Source organism: Vespula pensylvanica, chromosome 7, assembly GCF_014466175.1.
Source record: "Vespula pensylvanica isolate Volc-1 chromosome 7, ASM1446617v1, whole genome shotgun sequence".
Classification (NCBI taxonomy): domain Eukaryota; kingdom Metazoa; phylum Arthropoda; class Insecta; order Hymenoptera; family Vespidae; genus Vespula; species Vespula pensylvanica.
In genome coordinates this window covers 6105847-6128195 of record NC_057691.1, presented here as the reverse complement: position 1 = coordinate 6128195, position 22349 = coordinate 6105847, and the positions used below count along the sequence as shown (strand labels likewise).

The 22349-nt window shown below is 37.3% G+C and overlaps 1 protein-coding gene across 13 annotated transcripts in view; it reads right to left on the bottom strand.

Moving 5' to 3' along the window:
• LOC122630355 overlaps nucleotides 1-21169 on the bottom strand; it is a 41035-nt gene extending 19866 nt beyond the window's left edge. For 2 of the 13 annotated variants that reach the window (XM_043814776.1, XM_043814777.1), the window contains exons 1-2: nucleotides 7387-8190; nucleotides 2982-4256 (exon numbers count right to left, since the gene is read on the bottom strand). In XM_043814776.1, coding sequence (XP_043670711.1) covers nucleotides 2982-3437 — 456 coding nt within the window. In that variant the 5' untranslated portion in view covers nucleotides 3438-4256; nucleotides 7387-8190. Of the gene's footprint in view, nucleotides 1-2981; nucleotides 4257-7207; nucleotides 8191-8210; nucleotides 8236-17372; nucleotides 17960-19910; nucleotides 20247-20989 lie in introns of those variants that run through there. The other 11 variants (XM_043814778.1, XM_043814770.1, XM_043814769.1 and 8 more) reach the window with 11 other exon arrangements.
• Between the last annotated feature and the right edge of the window lie 1180 nt (nucleotides 21170-22349).

Genomic DNA, 22349 nt, shown 5'->3' with positions numbered 1-22349 from the left:
CTCTTTCTTTCATTTGCCTTCAGCCACATTCGTATTCGAAGACTACATTCGCATTCCAAGACGTACGTCTTGCGTTATGTTAGTCGCGAGTGAGTTTCTTAAGTCGTTTAAGCAAGCATGACGACCTTTTTTCCCCTTTTTTCTTTCTTTTTTCAATAAAGCGTTCTCATTTCATTGTGAACGACAAAAAAAAAAAGGGGGGGAAATTCTAATGGAGATTGTTTCGCCTCCCGTTGTACTGTTAACGGGGTCAGGGCCAATGATTTCGAATGAATATGATATGAGAAAGAAGAAAGAAACAAAGGAAGAACAAAAGAAAGGAAGAAAAAAGAAGAAGTGAACGAGTAGAGCAAAGCAATTAAACAAAAAAAAAAAAAAAACGAAAATAAATAAATAAAAAAAAAGAAAGAAAGAAAGAAAAAAGGGGAAAAGAAAAAAGAAAGAGAGAAAAACGCTCCGCTTAAAAACTCGAATGTCGCGCGTTAACGCCCGATAATAACCGAGCGCGTGCGAACGATAACGAAAAGACAGGAACAACTGCATGGATCGACGTTCGAAGACTTTCGAACTCTGTGTTAGCTCGTAGCCGCCAATCGGGGAAGCTCTTATCGCACTGTTTATGTCTCATCGAGTAGTAATACGACCGTAGTGTGTAAATGCAGTATATATGTATATATTTGTGAGTATATATATACATGCATATATATATATATATACATACATCTATAATTATACATGTATGTATGTAGGTATATATATAGGCATATGTGTTGAGGGAACGCTCCAATGAAAGTCGGCGACAATGTCCGATCGATTCTTAATTGCGCTGTAAATCTATTCACCTGTCAGACCTTACCGCGCACCTTCTCCTCCTCCTCCTCCTCCTTCACCACCTCATCCACCTCCCTTTTATGTCCCTCCCCGTTTAGCTTTCAATGCTTCGGTGCAATAAACTCTCACGCGCTTGCATCTTCTCTCCCCTCAGTACACTCGTCCCCCTTTAAACCATCCTGCTAATTGCTTATATATTTATAGTCTCTTCGCTAAGAAGACTACTTTTTTCTTTTTTTTTTCCCTTTTTTTTTTTTTTTGTTACTATAACGTAATACGTGTAGTATATTATTCGCCTAAGTAATAACGCGCATTCTACTCTGACCTTTTTTTTTTCCTTCTTTTTTATTTTTATTTTTAATGATTTTAAAAAACGACTCATTATTCGATCATCGAGTTTACAAATTTTAAATATTTTTCATTTCCATTTTCATTTTTTCTTTCCTTTGTTATTTCTTTCTTTGTTCTACTGGCATGAGTATCGATCGAATCAGAAAAAGTCATCGAGATTTCGGAGCACGTACGAATTTCTCAGGATATTTTGAAAGCGGAGGCTCGATTAATCCGTGCATCTTGGCGTCGTTCGAGAAACTACCCCCTTCCCCGTCTCTCCGCAAACCCCACCTCCGCCCACCTACGCCCACTTTTACCCATCTCCCTCCGACCCCCGAGAATGCGGCACATCCGCAAAGCACGTCACGTAAAGAAAAATAAGTCCTCGAAAGTGCCGACGGCAGCCCGTCCGACGACGAATCGATTACGTTACAGTTGGATGTTTCTTTAAATATGAAGTCGTGTCTCGTACAAAAGTAATACGATACTTTCTGAATCACGTCAAACTTATATATAATATATGTGTGTGTGTGTGTGTGTATACATACCATATACATCTAATGTTAAATCTATCGTGAAAATACTATAGTTATGAAACTTCGTCTAACTAGGTAACGAGACTCGATTATATTTGAAAGAACTTTGACCGATGTATATACAATGATACCTTGAACATAGATACGTGGGAAGATCCAAGCACGGTTTTTCTTATTTTCTCAATACTTCCCACTCGATCGAGTTTGACCGAGTCGACGGTAGAAATAAAGTTTTTAGAAATGCATCCACCGATATCTTCTTTTCTCTTCTCCATCTTTTCTCGTCAACATCAACGACTCGTTTTATACACACTCCGAATCGGAGAAACAACGTTAGTAGGGTATCCATAAAAAGCCATATGTACTATTTCGTTATCTCGAGTTGCGTGCGATACCAGAAATCTACGTGAAATCGTTCCCCTCATTTCCAAGCTCTTCATCTCCCTCACCCTTACTACCACCCTTCCTTCTCCTCTTTCCTTTATTAAATAAGTTTCTTCGATTGATTTCATTTCAAATTTCTGACGATCAAATGAGAAGAGAGAGAGACAGGTGATCGATATATAGATATTCCGTTCCTACTATACGTCTGGTTGCCATGTTACCAAATTAAACTCGATTAGACGATCTACGAAGAAACAGAGTTAAGAGAGAAAGAGAGAGAGAGAGAGAGAGAGAGAGAGAGAGAGAGAGAGAGAGAGAGAGAGAGAGAGAGAGAGAGAGAAAGTTCCCGTCAATTTGTGCTGGCACCTGCAGAAGCCTTAGCCTTTTAAAATAGATTCAATTTGCACAATAATATAATATAAGCCGGTTTGAAAACGACTCGAAAATATTTCAGGGTCAACGGTGGATAGGCCGTCCTCGTCGAAACCGTTGATCGAATCCTTTCGAACTAGAGAGGAAAGATATAAGAGAAGAGAAGAGAAGAGGATAGGGGAGAGAGAGAGAGAGAGAGAGAGAGAGATAGAGACAGACAGACAGACAGACAGATAGAGAGAGAGAGAAAGAGAGGAAGACTCCAAGTAGATATTGGGTATTGAGATAATAGGGAAGTGAACGTTTATACGTAAGTAAGTACTTGCATGTTTCGAGATTGGAGTCTATATGATCCATGCAAAAATGAGTGTCGGTAATGGTAAATGAATATCGGGGGAAATGAACGAAGCAAGATAGAGATAAATATATAGGAAAAGAGAAAGAAAGAAAGAAAGAAAACAATATATATATATATACATATATAGAGAGAGAGAACGCAATGTCGCGGATAATCATCGTCCTCACCTCATGCGCTTGCACGGCCTCCTTAACACAGGCGACGATCTCGTCGACCTTGACGATACATGCCGTCTCCGTCGGCGAGCTTCGTCGTCGAGGATGACAAGGATGCGTCGTAGAAGACGTAGCAATCGTAGTAGCAGCGACGGCGGTGGCGGCGGCGGCGGCAGCGACGGCGGCGGTGGCGGCGGTGGTGGTGTTAGTAGTGGTAGTAGTAGTAGTAGTTGTAGTAGTAGTAATAGCTTTTGCCGTGATGCTGGCTGTTGTAACAGCCGTTGTTCTGGTCGTTTTGCTTTTTGTCGTACTCGTACTCGTCGTTGTCGACGTAGTAGTAGCGGTCGTTGTTGTTGCCGTCGTCGTCGTTGTTTTCGTCGAGGAAGAACATAATTCTTGATGAAGATCGGTAGCGAGTTCTTGGTAACAAGATTCGCCAGAACCTCGTCTACTACCGGCGATACACATCGCCCTTCGAAAAAGTGCAGCAACGACCGCGCAAAGACCGCATTGCGTTCCGTTAGCGCTTCCTCTGCTTGACAGGGAGCCGCCATTGCTCCGAGCCGTTTTCGTCGTCGTCGTCGTCGTCGTCGTCGTCGTCGTCGTCGTTGTCGTTGTCGTCGTAGTTATCGTCGCTGAGGAAGAATAAGGTGGTGTAGTACGTCGGCGAGTTTTCGTCCCGCTTCCGGGATGTCGCGAACCGGAGCTACGCGATGCGGAACGTGAACCGGAACGTGAACCGGAGCGGGAAGCTGCCGAGCGGGAGCCCGCCTCGCGAGTCTGGGACGCCAGTTTTGGGCCTTCTACATATATATCTCTTTTTCTTCTTCTTCTTCTTCTTCTTCTTCCTCTTCTTCGTCCTTTTTTTTCTCTTTTTCTTTATCTTTTTCTTCTAATTCTTCTTTTTATTCTTCTTCTTCTTTTTCTTTCTTTTTTCCCCTTTAGGAACGTTCGTGAATTCACCGCGCCAACCACAACATCAACCAAAATGTCCGTCCGAAGTCTTTGATAACTACGGTGATAACTATGCAACCCCCAAATAAAACAATCCTTTTTTTCTCTTCTGCTTTCTTCTCCTTTCTTTTTCTTTCTTTGTCACTCTTTCTTTCTTTCTCTCTCTCTCTCTCTTTTTTTTATGTACGTTCGTATATCTCGTATATGTATCTTCTCACGCTTCCATATCACACGGCAACGATCTCAAGAAGAGAAATCCATGCACCATCCACATGCACCATTCGACTATCTATGTCCGTCTTATCTCTTTATCGAACGTTAATGCTTGCTGAACTATATATGTAAGTATATATATATATATGTATATGTATATATATGTATGTATGTATGTATGTATGTATGTATGTATGTATGTATGTATAAACGTCGATCGATCCGAACGAAAGAATATAGAATATATTCTTATTCTCGCACTCGCACGGCTGGTTTCTTGACGTCTAAAGACCTAACGTTTCCAGATACCTTTGATTTTCAATAATATTTGAATGGGTTCGTAAGAAGGGGAGAGAAAGAGAGAAGTACTTAGATCGTACCACATCAACGATTTATTCGCTAACTGCGTTATATATGGAATTAATAAAGTAGACAGCGCGCGCCGGAAATGGACCAAGAGAGAGAAAGAGTTAAGATAGAGAGAGAGATAAAGATAGAGAGAAAGAGTCAGAGAGAAAATCGATCACCCGATATACCGTCCAGAGAAATAAATGAAGAAGTCTTTTATTATCTCTTTCGATATTTTACTCTCGTCTTTAGAGCTATCGCATGTATATACGTGGTATATGTTACGCATACGCACATACGCATACATACATACATAGATATATGTATGTATATGTGATATGTTGTAACTTAGCTATGCGTTCAAACGTAAGTATATCTCGTAAGTATATCTCGTAAGTATATTGGTAAGCAAAGTACAAAGAAACATAGAAAGGAAAGATGGCACGCGTCAAACGTCTTCACGATTTTCTTTTGATAACGTTATTATATGTATGCACACTTTTCTTATAAAGTCTCGTATTTATGTATTCATATACATATATATATGTATATATATGCGTACATCATTGCGATACTTTTCTGACGAACGTTTCGATATGACGAATAAACAGGAAAACTCTCTCTCTCTCTCTCTCTTTTTTTCTTTCTTTCTTTTACTTTCTTTCTTTCTTTTCTTCCTTTTTTCTTTCTTTTTTATCCTCTGCGATAAGATAGATAAAGAACGGAATGCAACGCAAAAATTCTGGGTTAGTAGCGAGGGTAGAAAAAAATATTTAAAAAAGAAAAAGAAAAAGAAATAAATAAAATGAAAAGAAAAAAGAAATGGAAAAGAAATTAGGAGAAAAAGGGCCGCAGTCTTTGTTCCCTTCGACCTCGTTTTTACGTTGAACTTTTGTTCTCGGGTGTAGCGAAGGTAGGAATGGGAGGAGATGGAATAAGAAGTAATTAGAAAATTGTCGAAAGTATTTCTCGATGTTTCAACGTTTGTAAAACTTTTTCGAGGCAAAAAAAGAGATTGGAGAGAAGGGTGAGGGAGAAAGAAAGAAAGAAAGAGAGAGAGAGAAAAAAGAAAAAGAAAATTATAAGTCGTAATGAAGTATTAGAAAAATGCTATTTGAAAATGCTGTTATACAAAGCCTGTTTCGAAGATAAAGCGTGTTATTTTATTCAAAACCGATATTTAAATAATCGATTGTTTTCATATTTACGCGGGTCTTATTCATCCATCGTTAAACGTATAAATGACTGTCAGAAGATTATATTGTCATTGGTCAGCGAAAGAAAAAACATAAGTGTCATGACTACATGGAAGCATATACATACATACATACATACATATATATATATATATATATATATATATATGCAGTAGCAAGTTTCGTACGAGTGTGTTTATGACAAACGATGCACAAGGTTTATCGAATCGATACCATTTTTCAATCTTCATTATCAGTAATATATTGTTTCCCGTGTATAGTTTATAAAAAAATATATATATATACACACACGTATATATATATATATGAAAAAAAAGAAAAAAATTATAATAAAAAAATAAAAAAAAAACCGACGACAATGAGGAAATATAAGAAAATAACGTCGTAAGTCTTACTCTCTCTTTTTTTCTCTCCTCTCTCTCTCTCTCTCTCTCTCTCTCCCTCCTTTGCTTATTTGTTTTCTTTTTTTTTCGAAAATATATCATCGATAACAACGCGAGTGACTTTGCGCCAGCTAAGATTTACTACGATAGTAAACTAAGAACTTTATAAATACAAGACGTATTATTTATCGAAGTTTATTCAATATATGAACGTAGTTATATACGGGATAGTGTTGCTTAATGACATTCGTAGATTCTGTCTCTGTCTTTCATTCTCTCTCTGTTTCTATCTCTTTTTTTTTCTCTCTCTCTCTCTCTCTCGAATATATTATGTCAATTGCCGATCATCCGACACTGATTTTTTCCTTCTTCCGAGTCTATTCAAAATAAACGTTATAAGAGAATATAATAATCTAATGTCTAAGTGTGTATACATATATATATATACATATATATGTACATAAATAAAACATTCGTTAAAATATTCGTCTCGATCCGTTTATAATTTCAAAGGGTAAAGTGAAGATCGAAATTCCGAAGCATATTAAATATGTTGCGCACGTGTTAGGTCTCCGACGTATGCAGAAAGAAGGTCGAAATAATTTAAAAAGGGAAGTCTTCGTTTACGCAACGTCATTACGATGCTCGAAAGGTAAGGCGCGCGTATTAGAAAATAAGAAAGTTAGTTAAGTCGTATCGGAATATCCTAGTTCTTTAATCAACAAAAGATGAATCTTATTGGTATCGTATATTTTATAATACAATGACGTTACGCGAAACACTATGTAGACTTTAATATATCGAAAGAAAGAAAAATAAATGAGAGAGTTGACAGGATCGTAGGAAACCGAAATCAGGTTATCATTGTTGTTTTTCGTCATTAATACCGAAGAAATGAAAAAATTATCAATATCGTGACGGAGTCGTGATAGTAACTCGTAAAACGTCGAGCGAAGAATTCGCGAAAAAACTCGTATATTAACGCAGTTAAAGAGCGATTATGTTTATATTACTCGATGGTTGTTCGAGTATCGAGACGCGTGAGTATTAAAAAGAAAAAAAAAAAAAAGAAAAAAAAAGAAAAAAAAAAGAAACCCGAAAAAGAAAAAAAAAGTAATCTAACCATTTCCGAGCATAGCTGCAACGAGCTAGGCAAGCGATTAAGGAAACGAAGAAGTGAAAGGAGGACCGTAATCTGCGTGCACTGGTTCGATAAATCGTGGTTAGAGATGCGCGTACGATCGACGACCTCTCTCCAGCTCAAGCCAGTAGAGTACTGAAAAAGGAAGCGCGAGGGTGTACCTTCTCCGTTCGGAGGAGAGCCTGCCACTCGTGGCGCTGAGACGAGTGATATCCTCTACGCGAGAAGGACGACGATAACGACGACGATGACGAGGATGACGACGACAACGACAACGACAACGACGACGACGACGACGACGACGACGACAACGACGACGACGACGACGACGACGACGACGACGACGACGTCGATGTCGACGTCGACGATAACAACGACGACAACGATGGGGTAACGCCCGCGCAGAGTACGGCGCACAGTACGCGTTCGGATGGTGTCCAAGGCGAGCCTAGAAGCTCGGCGAGCTTCTCCATCCTTGGCTTTTCGCCTTTCTCAACGATATCGACGAGGGGCCTATTGGGCCTCCTCGCGACGTCACCGTCGCCGCCGTCGTCGTCGCTAGGGACGACGCCGGGGACGTTAGAAACGAAAGGAACGCTGCCACGACGACGCCTTCTTGCGTTGGCCCCGATCGCGCACACGTTTCCTTCCCGACGACGACGACAACGACGATGACGATGATGATTGACAGAGAGAAAAAAAGGATATATGACAGCGTCGCCAAAAACGAACGCACCGTGAGGGACGGAAACCGTGCGACGGACGTGTGGAAATAGGAAGGAAATTAAAGTGGATAAAGAGAGTGTGTGTCTCTTTTTCTCTGTATGTGTGTGTGTGTGTGTGCGTACGTATATGTGTGTGTATGAGAGAAAAAGAGAGAGAGAGAGAATGAAAAATAAGAAATTGGTTCGGTAGCGCAACGCCACCCCCGTCGACGACAACGCACGTCGGCCGGCCGGCCGCTATGCACACACTGAGCCCGTACCAAAGCGTCCAGCCGCCGAGACTCGGTCGACGCTCGCCGTCGGCTACGCTCGGCCACTTCCGCCGTTCGACTTCGGTCGCCTTCGGACGCTCGACCACGCTTCCCGGTTGTACTCCCTCGCCCCCCACCACATTACTCTCGCTCGCTTCTTACACGATACATCCGCAACACCACGCAGGGAACTTTTCAATACGCGACGGACTCTCGTCGCGAGAGTGTTTGTCTCGGGGTTGCGACCTGTACAATACTCTCTCTCTCTCTCTCTCTCTCTCTCTCTCTCTCTCTCTCTCTCTTTCTTTCTCTTTCTTTCTTTCTCTTTTCAAGCATGTCACACCTTTCCTTCACGTTTCCCCTGCGTGAGTCCAGTGTACAGGGATCAACAAAAAAGAAGATTGATAAGAGGGATATGGGAAGTAAGAAAAGAGAAAATGTAGAGAGGATCGATGCATATTCCTTTCCGTATTCTATACGTGTACTTGACCGAGACGATGTACAAAGTATATATATACATAAGTATATATACGGTATTTATGTATACACGCCTAACGACAACCTAACGGACTCCCATGCGTATCTTGCACGAAATTGCTTGTCTTGTGAATTAAATGCCACTATCTATGGAAATTCAAATATTCCTTCGATCCATCTTGTCCGTGGATATTGCAGAAAATTATTTCAATTCTATCGAGAGATAAATGTTTATGAAAGAGTATATGCACAAAAAAGAAAAACGATCCGTCTTTACATTAGAGCAACGATATCATCTTCCTCTCTGCAAAAGGAATGTTTTTTTTTCTGCTCTATTATATGTATACATTCTAAACGTATCATATGCGGTAATGTATTCCAGCAGTTGGTTCGAGAACTGGATACACTTGCAACGAGCTCATAGAATCACTGCAAAAAAGACCACGATAAATGATATCACTTTTCAGGGAATCGTTGATTGTCCGTCATTACTTTTTCATCTTGTATATATTTACTTGTACTAAGTTTACGAGTAACTCTACGAGATGTAAAACTGCATCAATCTCATCCATTTTCTCGCATTTTCCGAAGAGGAAGGAGGAAAGAAATATAAGAGAGAAAAAAAAGTACGACAGCGATATACCTCTCGTATAAGATTAATGACAAAATATTGTTGGAAATAATATAATCCGAAGAAATATACCTTGACTTAAATTGCTTCTAGCTATTAATAGAGGTGGGGCGGTAAGACAGGAGGAGACAAGTTACTTACTGCGCTCCATAATCAAAAACATTAAAAGGTAATGAGAAAAATAATTCATCGCGTGAGAGAATATCGTGGGGTGAAAAAAGATATAAGAGATGACGGAAGTGTAGCAAGTAAAGTGTAGAAGTGTAGCAAGTAACGTGTCCATTTGAGAAACATTGCAATCCCTTTCTTTCTCTCTCTTTCTTCCTTTCTCTTTCTCTCTTCCTCTCTTTTTCTGGTTTGAGTAAAACAAGGCAACTGTTTTTCGGGCATCGACCTCGCGATTGCAGGAATCCCTCCGTTGTCAGTCGCTCTTTCCAGTCATGGTTGCTATCTAACGATTCCGTCTACTTCCACCCTCCTTTTATCTATCATTCTCGTCGTCCAAACTCCCATGATTTTCTTCTTTTGTTCCGTCTCATCCATCTTCTCCCTTTTGCTCTCTCCCTTTTATCTTTTCCTCTCTCTCTTTCTCTTTGTTTTTTCTTCTTTTTCTTTCTTTTTTTATTACACGTGACAAGGATAGAGAAACGCATTTATACTGGAAATCCAATTCGTTTCTCAAAGATCGAGGAGATGTAATTTGACTTGACGATAATCGAGAAGAAGTTTATCTGACAAAAAGGCTAACTAAATCTCTATCGCTAACGATAGAATATGGTTAAGGGAGATGGATATATTTCACGGACGAACAAAAATCGAAATGAATGTAAAGAAGAAAAAGAAGAAGAATAAGACGATTAGCTCCGTCTAAGAGAAGTCGCTTAAATATTTTCGATATTCGTTATAGCAGGATATTTAAAAATATTGTTAAGAGGGATAATAGAGTAGGTATAGTAGGTATTATTACTATAAATATATATATATATATGGGGTATATAATCGGACGAAAGCCATAGGGGAGGTAGCTCGGTTCTTCGCCGATCGAGGATGGATCGTAGCAGGTAAGTGGGTGGGCTAGGGAGAACGCTGGTTGCGAGAGAATGCGCGCAGGAAGGGAGGGTTTTACTCCCCGACTATGGACGTGAACTGGGAATTGCGCGGGCGCACCAGGACTCCATTGGCTTTCAGGCTCTCCTGGAAGCCCGGGATTCATCGAGCCCTATGCGAAAGACCCCTACTGTTAAATGCGATCTAACCCTATGAATCTACTAAAACACCTGACCTGAGGTCTTAACCTTATAGATAAAAACCTTTGTCGTCGTTGTCGTCGTTGTTGTCGTTGTCGTCATCGTCGTTTGTCTGTCACTCAAGCTTTCGTTATCTCTCCCCTTGTTATTTTTCACGTTAACGGTTTAACGATCAACGAGAAATGTGGAAACGAATGACGATGACGACAGAGAATAGTCACGTAACTCCGTGTCACACAGGAGACAAATTCTTCCAACCGGAAGTCTAACGTAAGCAAGCAAGTGAGCAAGCAAGCAAGCAAGCATGCAAGCAAACAAGGAAGCGTTACATACATACACATTATAATACATCAGAGTGAAATTTCGCGACAAACAAACGTTTTTTCTCTCGACGAATAGGAGCTTATATGAAAGATGATAGGGTGAGTGGGTAGGCAGGCAAGAAAGGTGAACGATGAAGGGTTGGAGGAAGGAGGATGTAACACGGTATTAGCTGTGCAAAATTTCCGAAGCTTACATGAGACGATGCGTTAATTGGCGTGGTACTAATTAGGTAAAGAAGACTTATCGACGCTTATTAGAGAAAGTTACCGCTATGATACTCAAGAGAGAAAGAGAAAGAGGAAGAGGGGGAGGGAAAGACAGAGAGAGAGAGAGAGAGAGAGAGAGGAAGATAGATAGATAGATAGATAGATAGATAGATAGATAGATAGATCGTCCTCGTCGTACGAACTTGTCTTCCTCTTTTGGTTTATGCGAAGCGTAATTTTCAAACGACCGTGCCTCAGAGCCCATATTGATTCTAGAGCTTGGTATTATACACAAACGTGGAACTTGTACATCGAGGGGCTGAAGCGAGAAAGAGTGGCGAGGACGGGACCGGGGAAAGGATAGAGGAAAGGGAGAGACCGAACGAGGCTCGATCGAACACGCTTCTCTCTCTTCCCCTCTCGCTCTTTTCCATCCCACGATACTCTCTATAGCGACTCTCTCTCTCTCTCTCTCTCTCTCTCTCTCTCTCTCTCTCTCTCTCTCTCTTCAACATTTCCTCTCCGTGTGGTCCCAACCTCTTCGACCACTTGAGCGTTTCCTCTACGTCGTTGCTTCTCTCTCTCTCTCTCTCTCTCTGTATCTATCTATCTATCTATCTATCTATCTATCTCTCTCTCTCTCTCTCTCTCTCTTTATCGCTATCTCTCGTCTTCTTTCTTAGCCTCATTAACCTTTCTCTCGATTCGCGAGTAACACTTGGAAATAGGCCACGCTTGCAAATCGTTCCATAAGGAGATACTTCCTAAACGACAACGACGATGACGAGGACGACCACGTCAACGATGAAATACTTCTATCGATATTAAGAATACTAACTATAGACACTCCCTCCATCGTTCTCGATTTTGAGAGTCATATAGTGACTCTTTTAAATTACCTTTTTAGCTTAACACAAAGAAGAAAGAACATAAGAGTAAAGAGAAATAGCTCGAACTTATGTACGTAGGTAGTTAGTTGGCTATCTATACGAAGCATATAAGTAGTTATGTGGACTTGTTTACAGGAAATGAGTTACTATTAGATCTATTATAAATAACATAAGAAAACGAAATATGGACAATAAAACGCGATCTTTTCTCTACGATGATTCGCTCACGATGTGATGTGACATCGAGTAGGTAATAACGTTAAGTAATATTTACTAACAGGTAGGGCCGTTCGTCGTCGTAGGTCCTCGGGGAATGCAATGGTCTTTCCTGAGGGTATAACATTATATCGCGATGGAGCAGCGCGTATTTCACACGAAGCGCACAAAGTGCGCATGTTTAAAAAAAGAGAAAGAGAAAGAGAGAGTAGATACGATCGACTAGAATAAATTATTCATTCGAAAGATTCGAAATTCCGGAACCGTTCTCTCTCTTTCTCTCTTTCAAAAAAGATAAAAAAATAAATAAAAAGAATAAAAAATCTATTGGAGTAACAACGACATCGATCGATGATCCTTATACGACATTATTATTATCATCTATTAATTATTTAAAAAAATATTTTTTTTCTTCTCTTCATTATTATTATTATTATTATTATTATTATTATTATTATTATTATTATTATTATTATTATTATTATTATTATTACTATTATTATAAAATATGGCTTTGGCTTTGGCTTTGGCTTTGGCTTTGGCTTTGGACTAATTAAACGGATGGATTTACATTCAACGGCTCGTCTTTATCGGCGATTTCCCCTTCGATCAATCCAGACTCTCGGCGTCATTGCACAAAGATAGATTCGCAACTACCCCATAATGTACGTCACCGAGTTTATGAGGCTTGAAAAGGCCATTCGGCTGCACCTTTGGCGGTCGAGCTAAAGGACGTGATTATACGAGTCGCTGAAAAGAGCTCTCGCTCCTTTCCGCGTACAGCTCGAAATCGATGATACGAGTCGTCGACTTTATCCCCTGCGGAGAGAAAGAGAGAGAGAAAGAGAGAAAAAGGGAGAGGGGAGCTTCGCAAAGAGTTCGACGATGTATAGAAACCCATTAACGCACAAAATGGTATTACCAAGTAAACACGATTCTTTCTCCCAGCTTTGCCGTTGCGTCGATTTTATTTCTTTCTTCTTTTTTTACTTCTTATTTTTTTTTTCCTTTCCCTTTTCTTCCTCTCCTTCTTATTTTTTGACGTTTCCATTGAAATCGTTCTGAAAGTTTTTGTGATGTTTCTCTTTATATATGCTACCTTCGTATATATTTCATGACGTTTTTCTTCATACATATTTTTTCGTGTGTGTGTGTGCGCGCGCGCGTGCGTGTGTGTGTGTGAAAATACCTGACGGACGTATAGAGAAGAGTAAAATTTTCTAAATCGGCTCAAAGTTTCTAGGTGATGTTAAGAAGCAATTTTTCTCTCGGAAACTTTCTAGACGAATTTTTTTTTTTTTTTTCTTTCTCTGTTCCCTTCTTTTTTTTGGCTGATAGTAAAAGTATATCGAAAAGTCTAAGAACTTTTGATCCACCCTCTACGACGTAATAGTTTTGTGAATGTATGAAAACCAGACAATTTTATACTTAAATGTTTCTTCTTCTTCTTCTTTCTTTTTTTCTTTTTGTTATATATTTAACGATTCATTTCAATTTGATGTAACTTTTCGAGGATGGAAGATAATCCTCACAAAGTTTTCTAATACACATAGAATAATCTACCAAATCGTTTAACAAACGCGCGCCGGTACATAGGAGAGTAGTGAAACTCTTACCTCTCTCTTAAATGTGTGCATGATGTCACGTTAGAGAACTTTTAGATAGAAGTTTACGCTCGAAGTTTAGTTTGTGCGTTCACGTCTACTTCTACTCGAGAAGGGTAAGAACAACTTTTGCATCCTAATGGATTTTCGGTAATTACATTCCCACGCGAGATACATACAGATATTTGTGGTTTGCTAACTACAAGATATTAAAAAGTTATTTTTATTTATGATGTATACTTCATATTTTTAATGGAAATCGCGAGTAATGTGTTTTTTAAGAACTTCGACTATTACCTCTGGCTTGCAAAAAATATTTTCTTTTTTATCTTCCTTCCTTTTTTTTAATTTCTATTTGAATTAATTAAATTTAATTTCAATGAATTAAATCATCTCTACGTTTATTTGTTCAATAAATTTATACTTAATTAATAAATGATACGTATTTTGTAAAATAAATGCTGAGTACTATATATGAATATTTTAATCAGTATAAATAATTAAATGTCAGGGTTGTATCAAAGTTGTATCACTTATATTACACGAATTGGTATCTGTAATTTATTGTATATACTGATCACATTTATTTAAAATATTGATTCGAATAAATTAGCAACCGAATTAAATTTCGAAATTAGATCTGACAAGTTTTCGTTCGATTTCACGAAGTCAGTTAAAAAAATCAGAAAAAAGTTTTGCATAATCGACGAAAAAGAAAGAGTAGAGAGAGAGAGAGAGAAAAAGAGACATGAAGAGATAGAGTATGAATATATTATTTGTGAAAAACGAGATGCCGTAAAGAAAGACACCTCGTTAAGACTTAACGGCGTCGTCGAGACGCTTCTAAAATCGGAAAGATTCTTCTAGTTACCTCTTTCTACCATCCTTATACAATGTACCATCAGTGGCGCCATCTTGAAAGCACTTTAAACCAATTTATTAGCTTCGTTTTTAATCGTTCCCCTTTCTCTGGATGGACCTCTCGGACCCATCGGTACAAGAAGGTCGACTCCCTTAAGAGCTCTTCAGGGAAAAATTAAAACGAAGTCCTTCTCACCGTGAGAATATTTTCCCTATAAACTTCTCTATTATCTTTCTCTCTCTCCTTTTTTCTTTACATGTACGTATTGTTTCAAAGATTATACATCGTTTCAGAGTATAAAAAAATAATTAAAAAAAAATTTTGTTACTTTTATATATATATATATATATATATATATATATATATATACAAAGAAAAATAAAAAAAAGAAAGATATAAAAAATAATCGACTTTTTAATTTACTTAAATAATTCTCTATTTAAATAATTTAAATCGGCTCTTTTTTAGTCATTCGACTGTTAAAAGGATCTATCAATCATAGATGATCTTTTTTTCTTTTTTTTTTTCTCCTTTTTCAAAGAGTATTTTCTTTACAAAAAAGCACGTTAAAGGATACTATCTTACGAATAGTTAAAATGACCTATAGAAAAACGAAATATTGAAGTAAAATAGCACAAATTGAATCAAAGTTGGCCTCGATCAAAGTACTACTTACTTACGTCGAATTCCTTTGAACGTTATTGTTACAACTAAACGAGACAAATGAACCCTCGTTAACGAAGCTCTCAACGTGCTATAAAGGTTTTCCCATTCTCCTTTCTCTTTCTCTCTTCGAAATTTCATGACTAGAATTCCAACGACGAATTATAAAGCAATCCGTTAGGTTAACCGTTTCTCCTCGGCCAGTCAAACAAGCAATTTCGAACAGAGGAAACTAATTCGACACGACCGCAAATACTATTAATTGACGTCAAATTGCTTCGTTTAATCGACTTCCGACGTGATTTTCAATGTTTTCTATTACTATAATCCCTCTTTCACCGAACGTAATTAGTATAATATTTTACATTACGTAGTATAATTAATCGACAACAAATGTTGTATTCCTCCACCCTCCTTACGTTGATATTAATTATTACGTTGAACAATTACGCTAAATCGAGATTTTCCCGTAACTTGATTGAATAACGATTTTTACGTTTTATACCATTTCTAACGAAGAAAAATGACCAACCGCTTTCTATCTAGTCTGACATTACTCTGACCCAGTTATACCTTGGATTAATACGAAAGTCAATTAATCACGAAAGCTTTGATTGGCGACATGAAAATTTTTTGTTCCGATGATTGACTTGAAGGATAAACGAATGTAATTAACTTTTCAAATGGTTTATTAAAACTCCAATGATAAAAATATCAAAGCTATTCGTCTTTCGTCAAACTTTACATCAATAATATTGTTCTATAAAATATGAAAATTTTTGTTCCCGATGATTGACTCGCAAGATCATCGAATGTAATTAACTTTTCAAGTGATTTATAAAAAATCTGATAATAAAAATATCAGTGATTCCTCTCTCTCTTTCTATTTAAATTGTACATCAATAATATTATTGGGAAAAAAATATTGAAATTTTGCAATCGTATTATTTTTTGAAACATCGATCACGATTCACAAATGTCACGAAGTTCGTGCATATGATAAGACAAATCGTTTTGATACGATGAAACGTAGATAAACGATCTAAGGAAGATGCAGCGACATACTGGTATAAATAAATAATACGACTTCCGCGTCAATATGATAGGAATTGTAAGAAAATGCGTATCGATTGTAAGAACCTGCATCTCTCTATGCGCATACGTATGCGCGTATATTACAGGATTATGCAAAGTGGACAGCAGCGCACGGTTTCCGATAGTTGCAAACGATATCTATCCAGATATCGACGATATTAAAAAAAAGAAAAAAAAAATTATAACAAAAAATAAAAATTATAAAAAAGAAAAATAAAACACGATTACAATCAAGCCAAACGATTCGATTTCATCTCTTAAACATAAAAGTATTTTTTACTCTACAACGGATCGATAAAACCAATTAAGCGAATAAAACGAACGAAACTTTTAATACTTTCGAACGCATTTATATCTAACAATTATCGAGAAAAATTAATTTTAAAACAAATGAAAAACAAAAGTCTTGAATAATTATTAAAACTTTTTCAACGGACAATTTAAAAAATATATAAATATATCATACGAAAAAGAGAAAGAGAGAGAGAGAGAGAGAAAGAGAAAGAAAAAGAGAAATAGCTGTAATACATGAAAATAATATTCATAGTTGGGTCGATGATAACCACTAGTCGCAACAAGTGTTAACAGACGTTTGTTCCTAATCATAGTCGAACTTAGAAAGAAGGGTAAAAAAGAATTGCTTTGTAGGTAGTATCAGGAGAACGTGCTAGTATTATTTATCGCTTTTGTCGGATTTCGTTTGATATAGGGTAGAGGGTAGAGGTGTACGCAGTAGGAGGTGGTAGGGTGGATGTTGCAAGAGGAAGGGTGAAAGAATATAGTGCGCTTGCGGTGTCGCTTTCGATGAAGAGAGGGGGTTTGGAAAAGGGTAGAAAGGTGGGGGGTGGAGTAGGGTGGGACCGAGGGGAAATCGAGTGTGAGGAGAAGGGGGAAAGATAGGGGAGACGAGAGGGGTCACTCGTGCGTTCTCGTGCGTACTCGTGCTGCCGACTCACCGGGTAGGGAGAAAGCTCATCGTGCAGGATCACCCAACGGCGAGCGTCGCGACGACTCCCAAAAGACAAGCACGCGGAGTATGGTATCATGGTGTGTGCGTCGTCGACCGGTAGGGGGAGGAACGTGGGGTGGAAGGAGGGAGCTGCCAGCGAGCCAGCGAGCGTCCTCCTCTTCGTTTTCCTCCTATTAACGTCCTCGTCTCCTCCGCGTCTTCTTCGCGTCACCCCGGTTGCGAGGTGACGGTTGTTTTTATGGGTGCGCGGGTGCGCGGGCGCGCGCGCGCGCGCGCGACTGTGTGCGCGGCTCTACCCTCCGCTGCGCCTCCACTGGCCTCGTTGCGCGACGAAGCGGGACGAACGCCGCCGATGAACACACGACCGAGCGCGCGAGAGAGCACACGACCCCGATCGTACTCGGATCGTAACGTAGCAAGTAGAGGGGGTAAAGAGCTTCTACGATTGGCTCTACGATACAGCGCCGCCGACTTAACTGCCCGACCTCTGACGGCCGCTACGTGAAACGAACAGCGAGACGGAATCAGCAGCCCTGACGCTTCGCGCCTGCTTACTTCTATGAAAATCGATGTGCATGTGTGTGTGTGTATGAGAGAGAGAGAGAGAGAGATAGATAGACAGATAGATAGGTAGATAGAGAGGAAGAGAAAAAGAGAGAACACCAGAAAAAAATATAGGATAATAACCGTACTTTTACTTTTTAATTGTAAATTCCATCCGATCCTCCTCCCCGCGCTCTACCTCTTACTCTCTCTCTCTCTCTTGTTCTAGATATATTATAAAATGTGCGATTCCCTAGATTTCTTTGTCCTTTCATCTTATCTTTCATATCGATTAAATACGTTTTAAAGTTCGATGTACGTACGTACGTACTCGATTCGTGTAGATATATGTATGTATGTATGTATTTCGACATGCATAATATTACAATGAAATTTATTGGATCCCGTTAGATTTAGGAACTTTAATGATGATCACGTATGGGACGAGAATATCGATAATCGATATATAGTAAATTCGAACTAGATTTTCCATTAGTTTGAAATACGTATAATCCTCGTATTGAGAGATTCGTGGGATCGTCAAAATGATGATATAACTCGGTTCAATGGAATAAACGAGAAATTGGGATTTTCGAAAAAGCAAGAGAATAAAATATATGAAAAAAGAAAACAAAAGAAAAAGAAAACGAAAAAAAAAAAAGAAAAAAATTATAAAAAGGAGAGAAAGAGAAAATAATGAGAAAGAAAGACACAAAAGGAAAGAGAGAGAAAGAGAGAGAGAAAGAGAGAGAGAGAGAGAGAGAGAGAGAGAGAGAGAGAGCTCGTCATTTAATTTTAGCACGATCCCTTGCAACCAGCCAATGGTTGCTCGCAGGGGCATGTCTCCTCACCACGGCCAGGGAGTCGGTTGCAGTATCGATCCGAACTTTACGCACCTGAAGCGCACCTTCTATATATTACTCTTTACGAAAGAACAGTCGCGTCGCGTTTCTACATATCTAAATCTACTATTTTCTTCTTCTTCTTCTTCTTCTAGCTTGTCGCGTTTACATGGAATATACACGTTTGTTTGTGACTCGTTTGTGAACAAAAAATCGAAAGATAAAAAGAAGAAAAAAAGTAAAGAAACAAACATAAATTTGGAAACGTGGAATGCATTAACCGATCTTTCGTGTTTTCGTATCATCAATCGTGATATTTAATGAATTTACCTAACCTCTCGTCGATTTTTTTTTTTTTTTTTACGTATATGTCAAATACGTAAGTACATTGGTATTTTTTCTTATACGATATTTATTATAGAAATAATTAGAATCGACGTAAAACGATACAAACCAAGCCATAATATTTGTTAGTCATAATATTTGTTATTGTTCTTTCTCTCTACTCGAAGTGATCTAACGATAAATAAATAACTAATCGTGCTAATGTTAAACCTAATTGTTTTCATTTGATAATTGTCACACCGTCCCTCCTCCTCTCTCCTTCTCTCTTTCCCCCTCTCTTCCTCTCCCCTCTCCCTCTCTCTTGCTCTCGTCGATCTACTCTATATATATGTAGATTATATGAAGAGAACGAACATTCGTCCAAATAATATTGTTAAAACAACATTTAATACATCTCTCTATATCGATCGTATCTGCTTGTGAATCGAGTTCAACGAAACTGTGACCTACGTAATTTCTTTCTCTCTGATGAAACGTTTACAAAAATTTTCTTAAAAAAAGAAAAAGAAAAAATAAAAAGGTATAAAAGTCAACTACGATATACATTCGACTAGAAGAAAATTGTGTTTCTTATCTATGCACTTTAATTACTATAGACATTTTATACTTGGAAGTTATACTTAAAAAAATATATAAACACACTTCATGTAGTATGTATAATAACGCGAGATCGTAGTAGTTAGCCAATGTTAAATAGAAATTGTCGTACGAGTACGATATAATCGATTTTCTATTACAAATTTATCGATAAATAAATAAACGAGATAAAAGTGTTATGTAACGTTATAACTCACCCTTAAGAAAGGCCAGCCGATATCCCGAGGAACGGTGGCATCCTCAAACGAAGATGATAAGATTTCCGGTGGAAGTACGATAGTCAACGACCAAAATTCAGAATGCACTTTCATCGTCGAAATAAAGGATCATCGAAGGACGTTCTTCTCTAATCGTATAGACAATTTTCAATTATCCATTTAATTCGATATCGATATTAAATTAATCGATATCGATATCGTCTCGACAGAACAAGATGGACGAAATAATTCCCACGATTCGATCCTTTTTATCTTTTTTTTTTTTTTTTTTCTTTTGTTATCGTACAATGAATGGAATATGTAATAGATGACGATCTGGAAAAAGAAAAAACAAAAAAATTAATTTCGATTAGATGTGTTTTCGTATAAAATAAATATAATTATATATTGCATGCTTATTTTCTATGAAGGATTTAAAAAAATTATTACGTATTGTAAGATGAAAATGTTAAATTTAATCGTAATATTATTACAAAAATCTCGGTTATAATCTGTATTCAGTTTGAAATATAATCTAATAGTAAGTGCACTTAAAAATCTTCCTCAGTGTAAATACGGTAAAAGTAACAAACTCGATAAGGGATATCTGATTCCAGTGACTGCACTAACATCTGCCGTCGCATAATGGTATTTTACTAGTATATCCTGTCGAATGAAAATAACAATCCGTTTGACGTATTCGAGCTATAAGTGACGTACCACGTGTATCTCAATTTTTAGACTCGTTTTTTTTTTTTCTTTTCTTTTTTTCTTTCCTTTGACATCATTTATAAATCAGAGAAAAACAATTTTTGAGATACGATCGATCAGAGTATACAATTGCGTCACGTTTGATTATTACATACACACACGCGCGTAAAATGTATTATATACGTACATGGAAGAAAGTATATAAAAGTAATACTATGTTACATATATCTAAAATTATTCTTTTATAAATAGATATATATATATATATATTATATATTCAATAATTTAATTTAATAAGATAAATTTAAAAATATATATATATATATATATAATGGATATAAAAAATATAATATAAATTTTATTCTTACCGAAAATCCAGGTCGATCCAAAAGATTTGATATACGAATAAGTCGAAGAAATTCAAGGACACAATTTCAAATAACTGATCGACGTATGTATGTTAAAACACTTAATTAAATTAATTCTCACGAAAGATTTTCGTTTCACTTTTTTTCTCTATAAAGAGATGTATTAACATTTAAGCTATAAATTCGTTCGTTCGTTCATTTTTTCGTATTCTCTTTTCATTTGCTTATTTCTTATTATTTTCATTGCACACGCGAGAAGAACTCGAACTTCACTTCGTAAAGTATTAAAATGTCAGTACGTCGAGAAGAGAAGACAAACCGTCTTGAAGATCGAACCGCCCTCGAAGATCTCCTTGGCCTCTATTTGTATCCGTAAATCATCATCGACTCTAACCACTTTAGAATATTAATGTAATAATTCTTCATAAAACGACGATAGTTAACGATCTTTTTGATCAATGATTTTCCATTATTGATTTTCCATTATTCATATATCATATTGTTAATTAACATTATTTATAAACTTTGTTATTGTATTTTCACAAATTACTTTTTATGTTTTACTTCTCGTTTTTACTCTCTCTCTCTCTCTCTCTCTCTTTTCTTTTTCTCTATTTCTCTTCTTTTCCAATCCTTTTTACTTAGTATTAAGGCCATTCATCACTCTTGATTTTATAACGGACGATAAGAAACTATGAGAACGGACGTAATTCTTGATCGATTTTGATGAACAAGGTTTGAACAATTTTAAAGACAAAAGTTTAGTTTAGGAATTTAAAAAAAAAAAAGAAACTTTATTTTCATGCATAAACTATTTTCAAAGAAACGCTATTTTATAACACGATTTTTTCGAAGAAAAAATAAAGCTTCTTGAAAAATTTGAAAAAGTATGGTCATGGATTAAACTTTAAAATGAGATCCGTTCATCAAAATCGATCAAGAATTATGCCTGTTCTCATTCTTGGCGTAAACCGTTATAAAATCACGAATGACGAACAGCCTTAATATAAGAAATTTAGTACCGAAAAAAAACGCTTCTTACTTTTTCTTCAAAGAAAAAAGATACAGTTCGCGCCATCTGGTCGATGAAAAAATAACCCTTTTCAATGTCCTATCCTCCACACAACAATGATGTATGTACATTTTAATTATTATCAGGATAAATAGGTGTATTATTTATTGGTTATGCACGTTTTTTTTTTTTTTTCCTTTTCGCTTAATTATAAATAAATATAGTATTTATTATATAATATAATATTATTATAACGATAGAAGGTAAACAGAACGGAATCGCGCAATGTTAGGATTAAATTGGCGCTCGTCCAAGTTCAAATAAATATTGAAATATAGATACTACGTG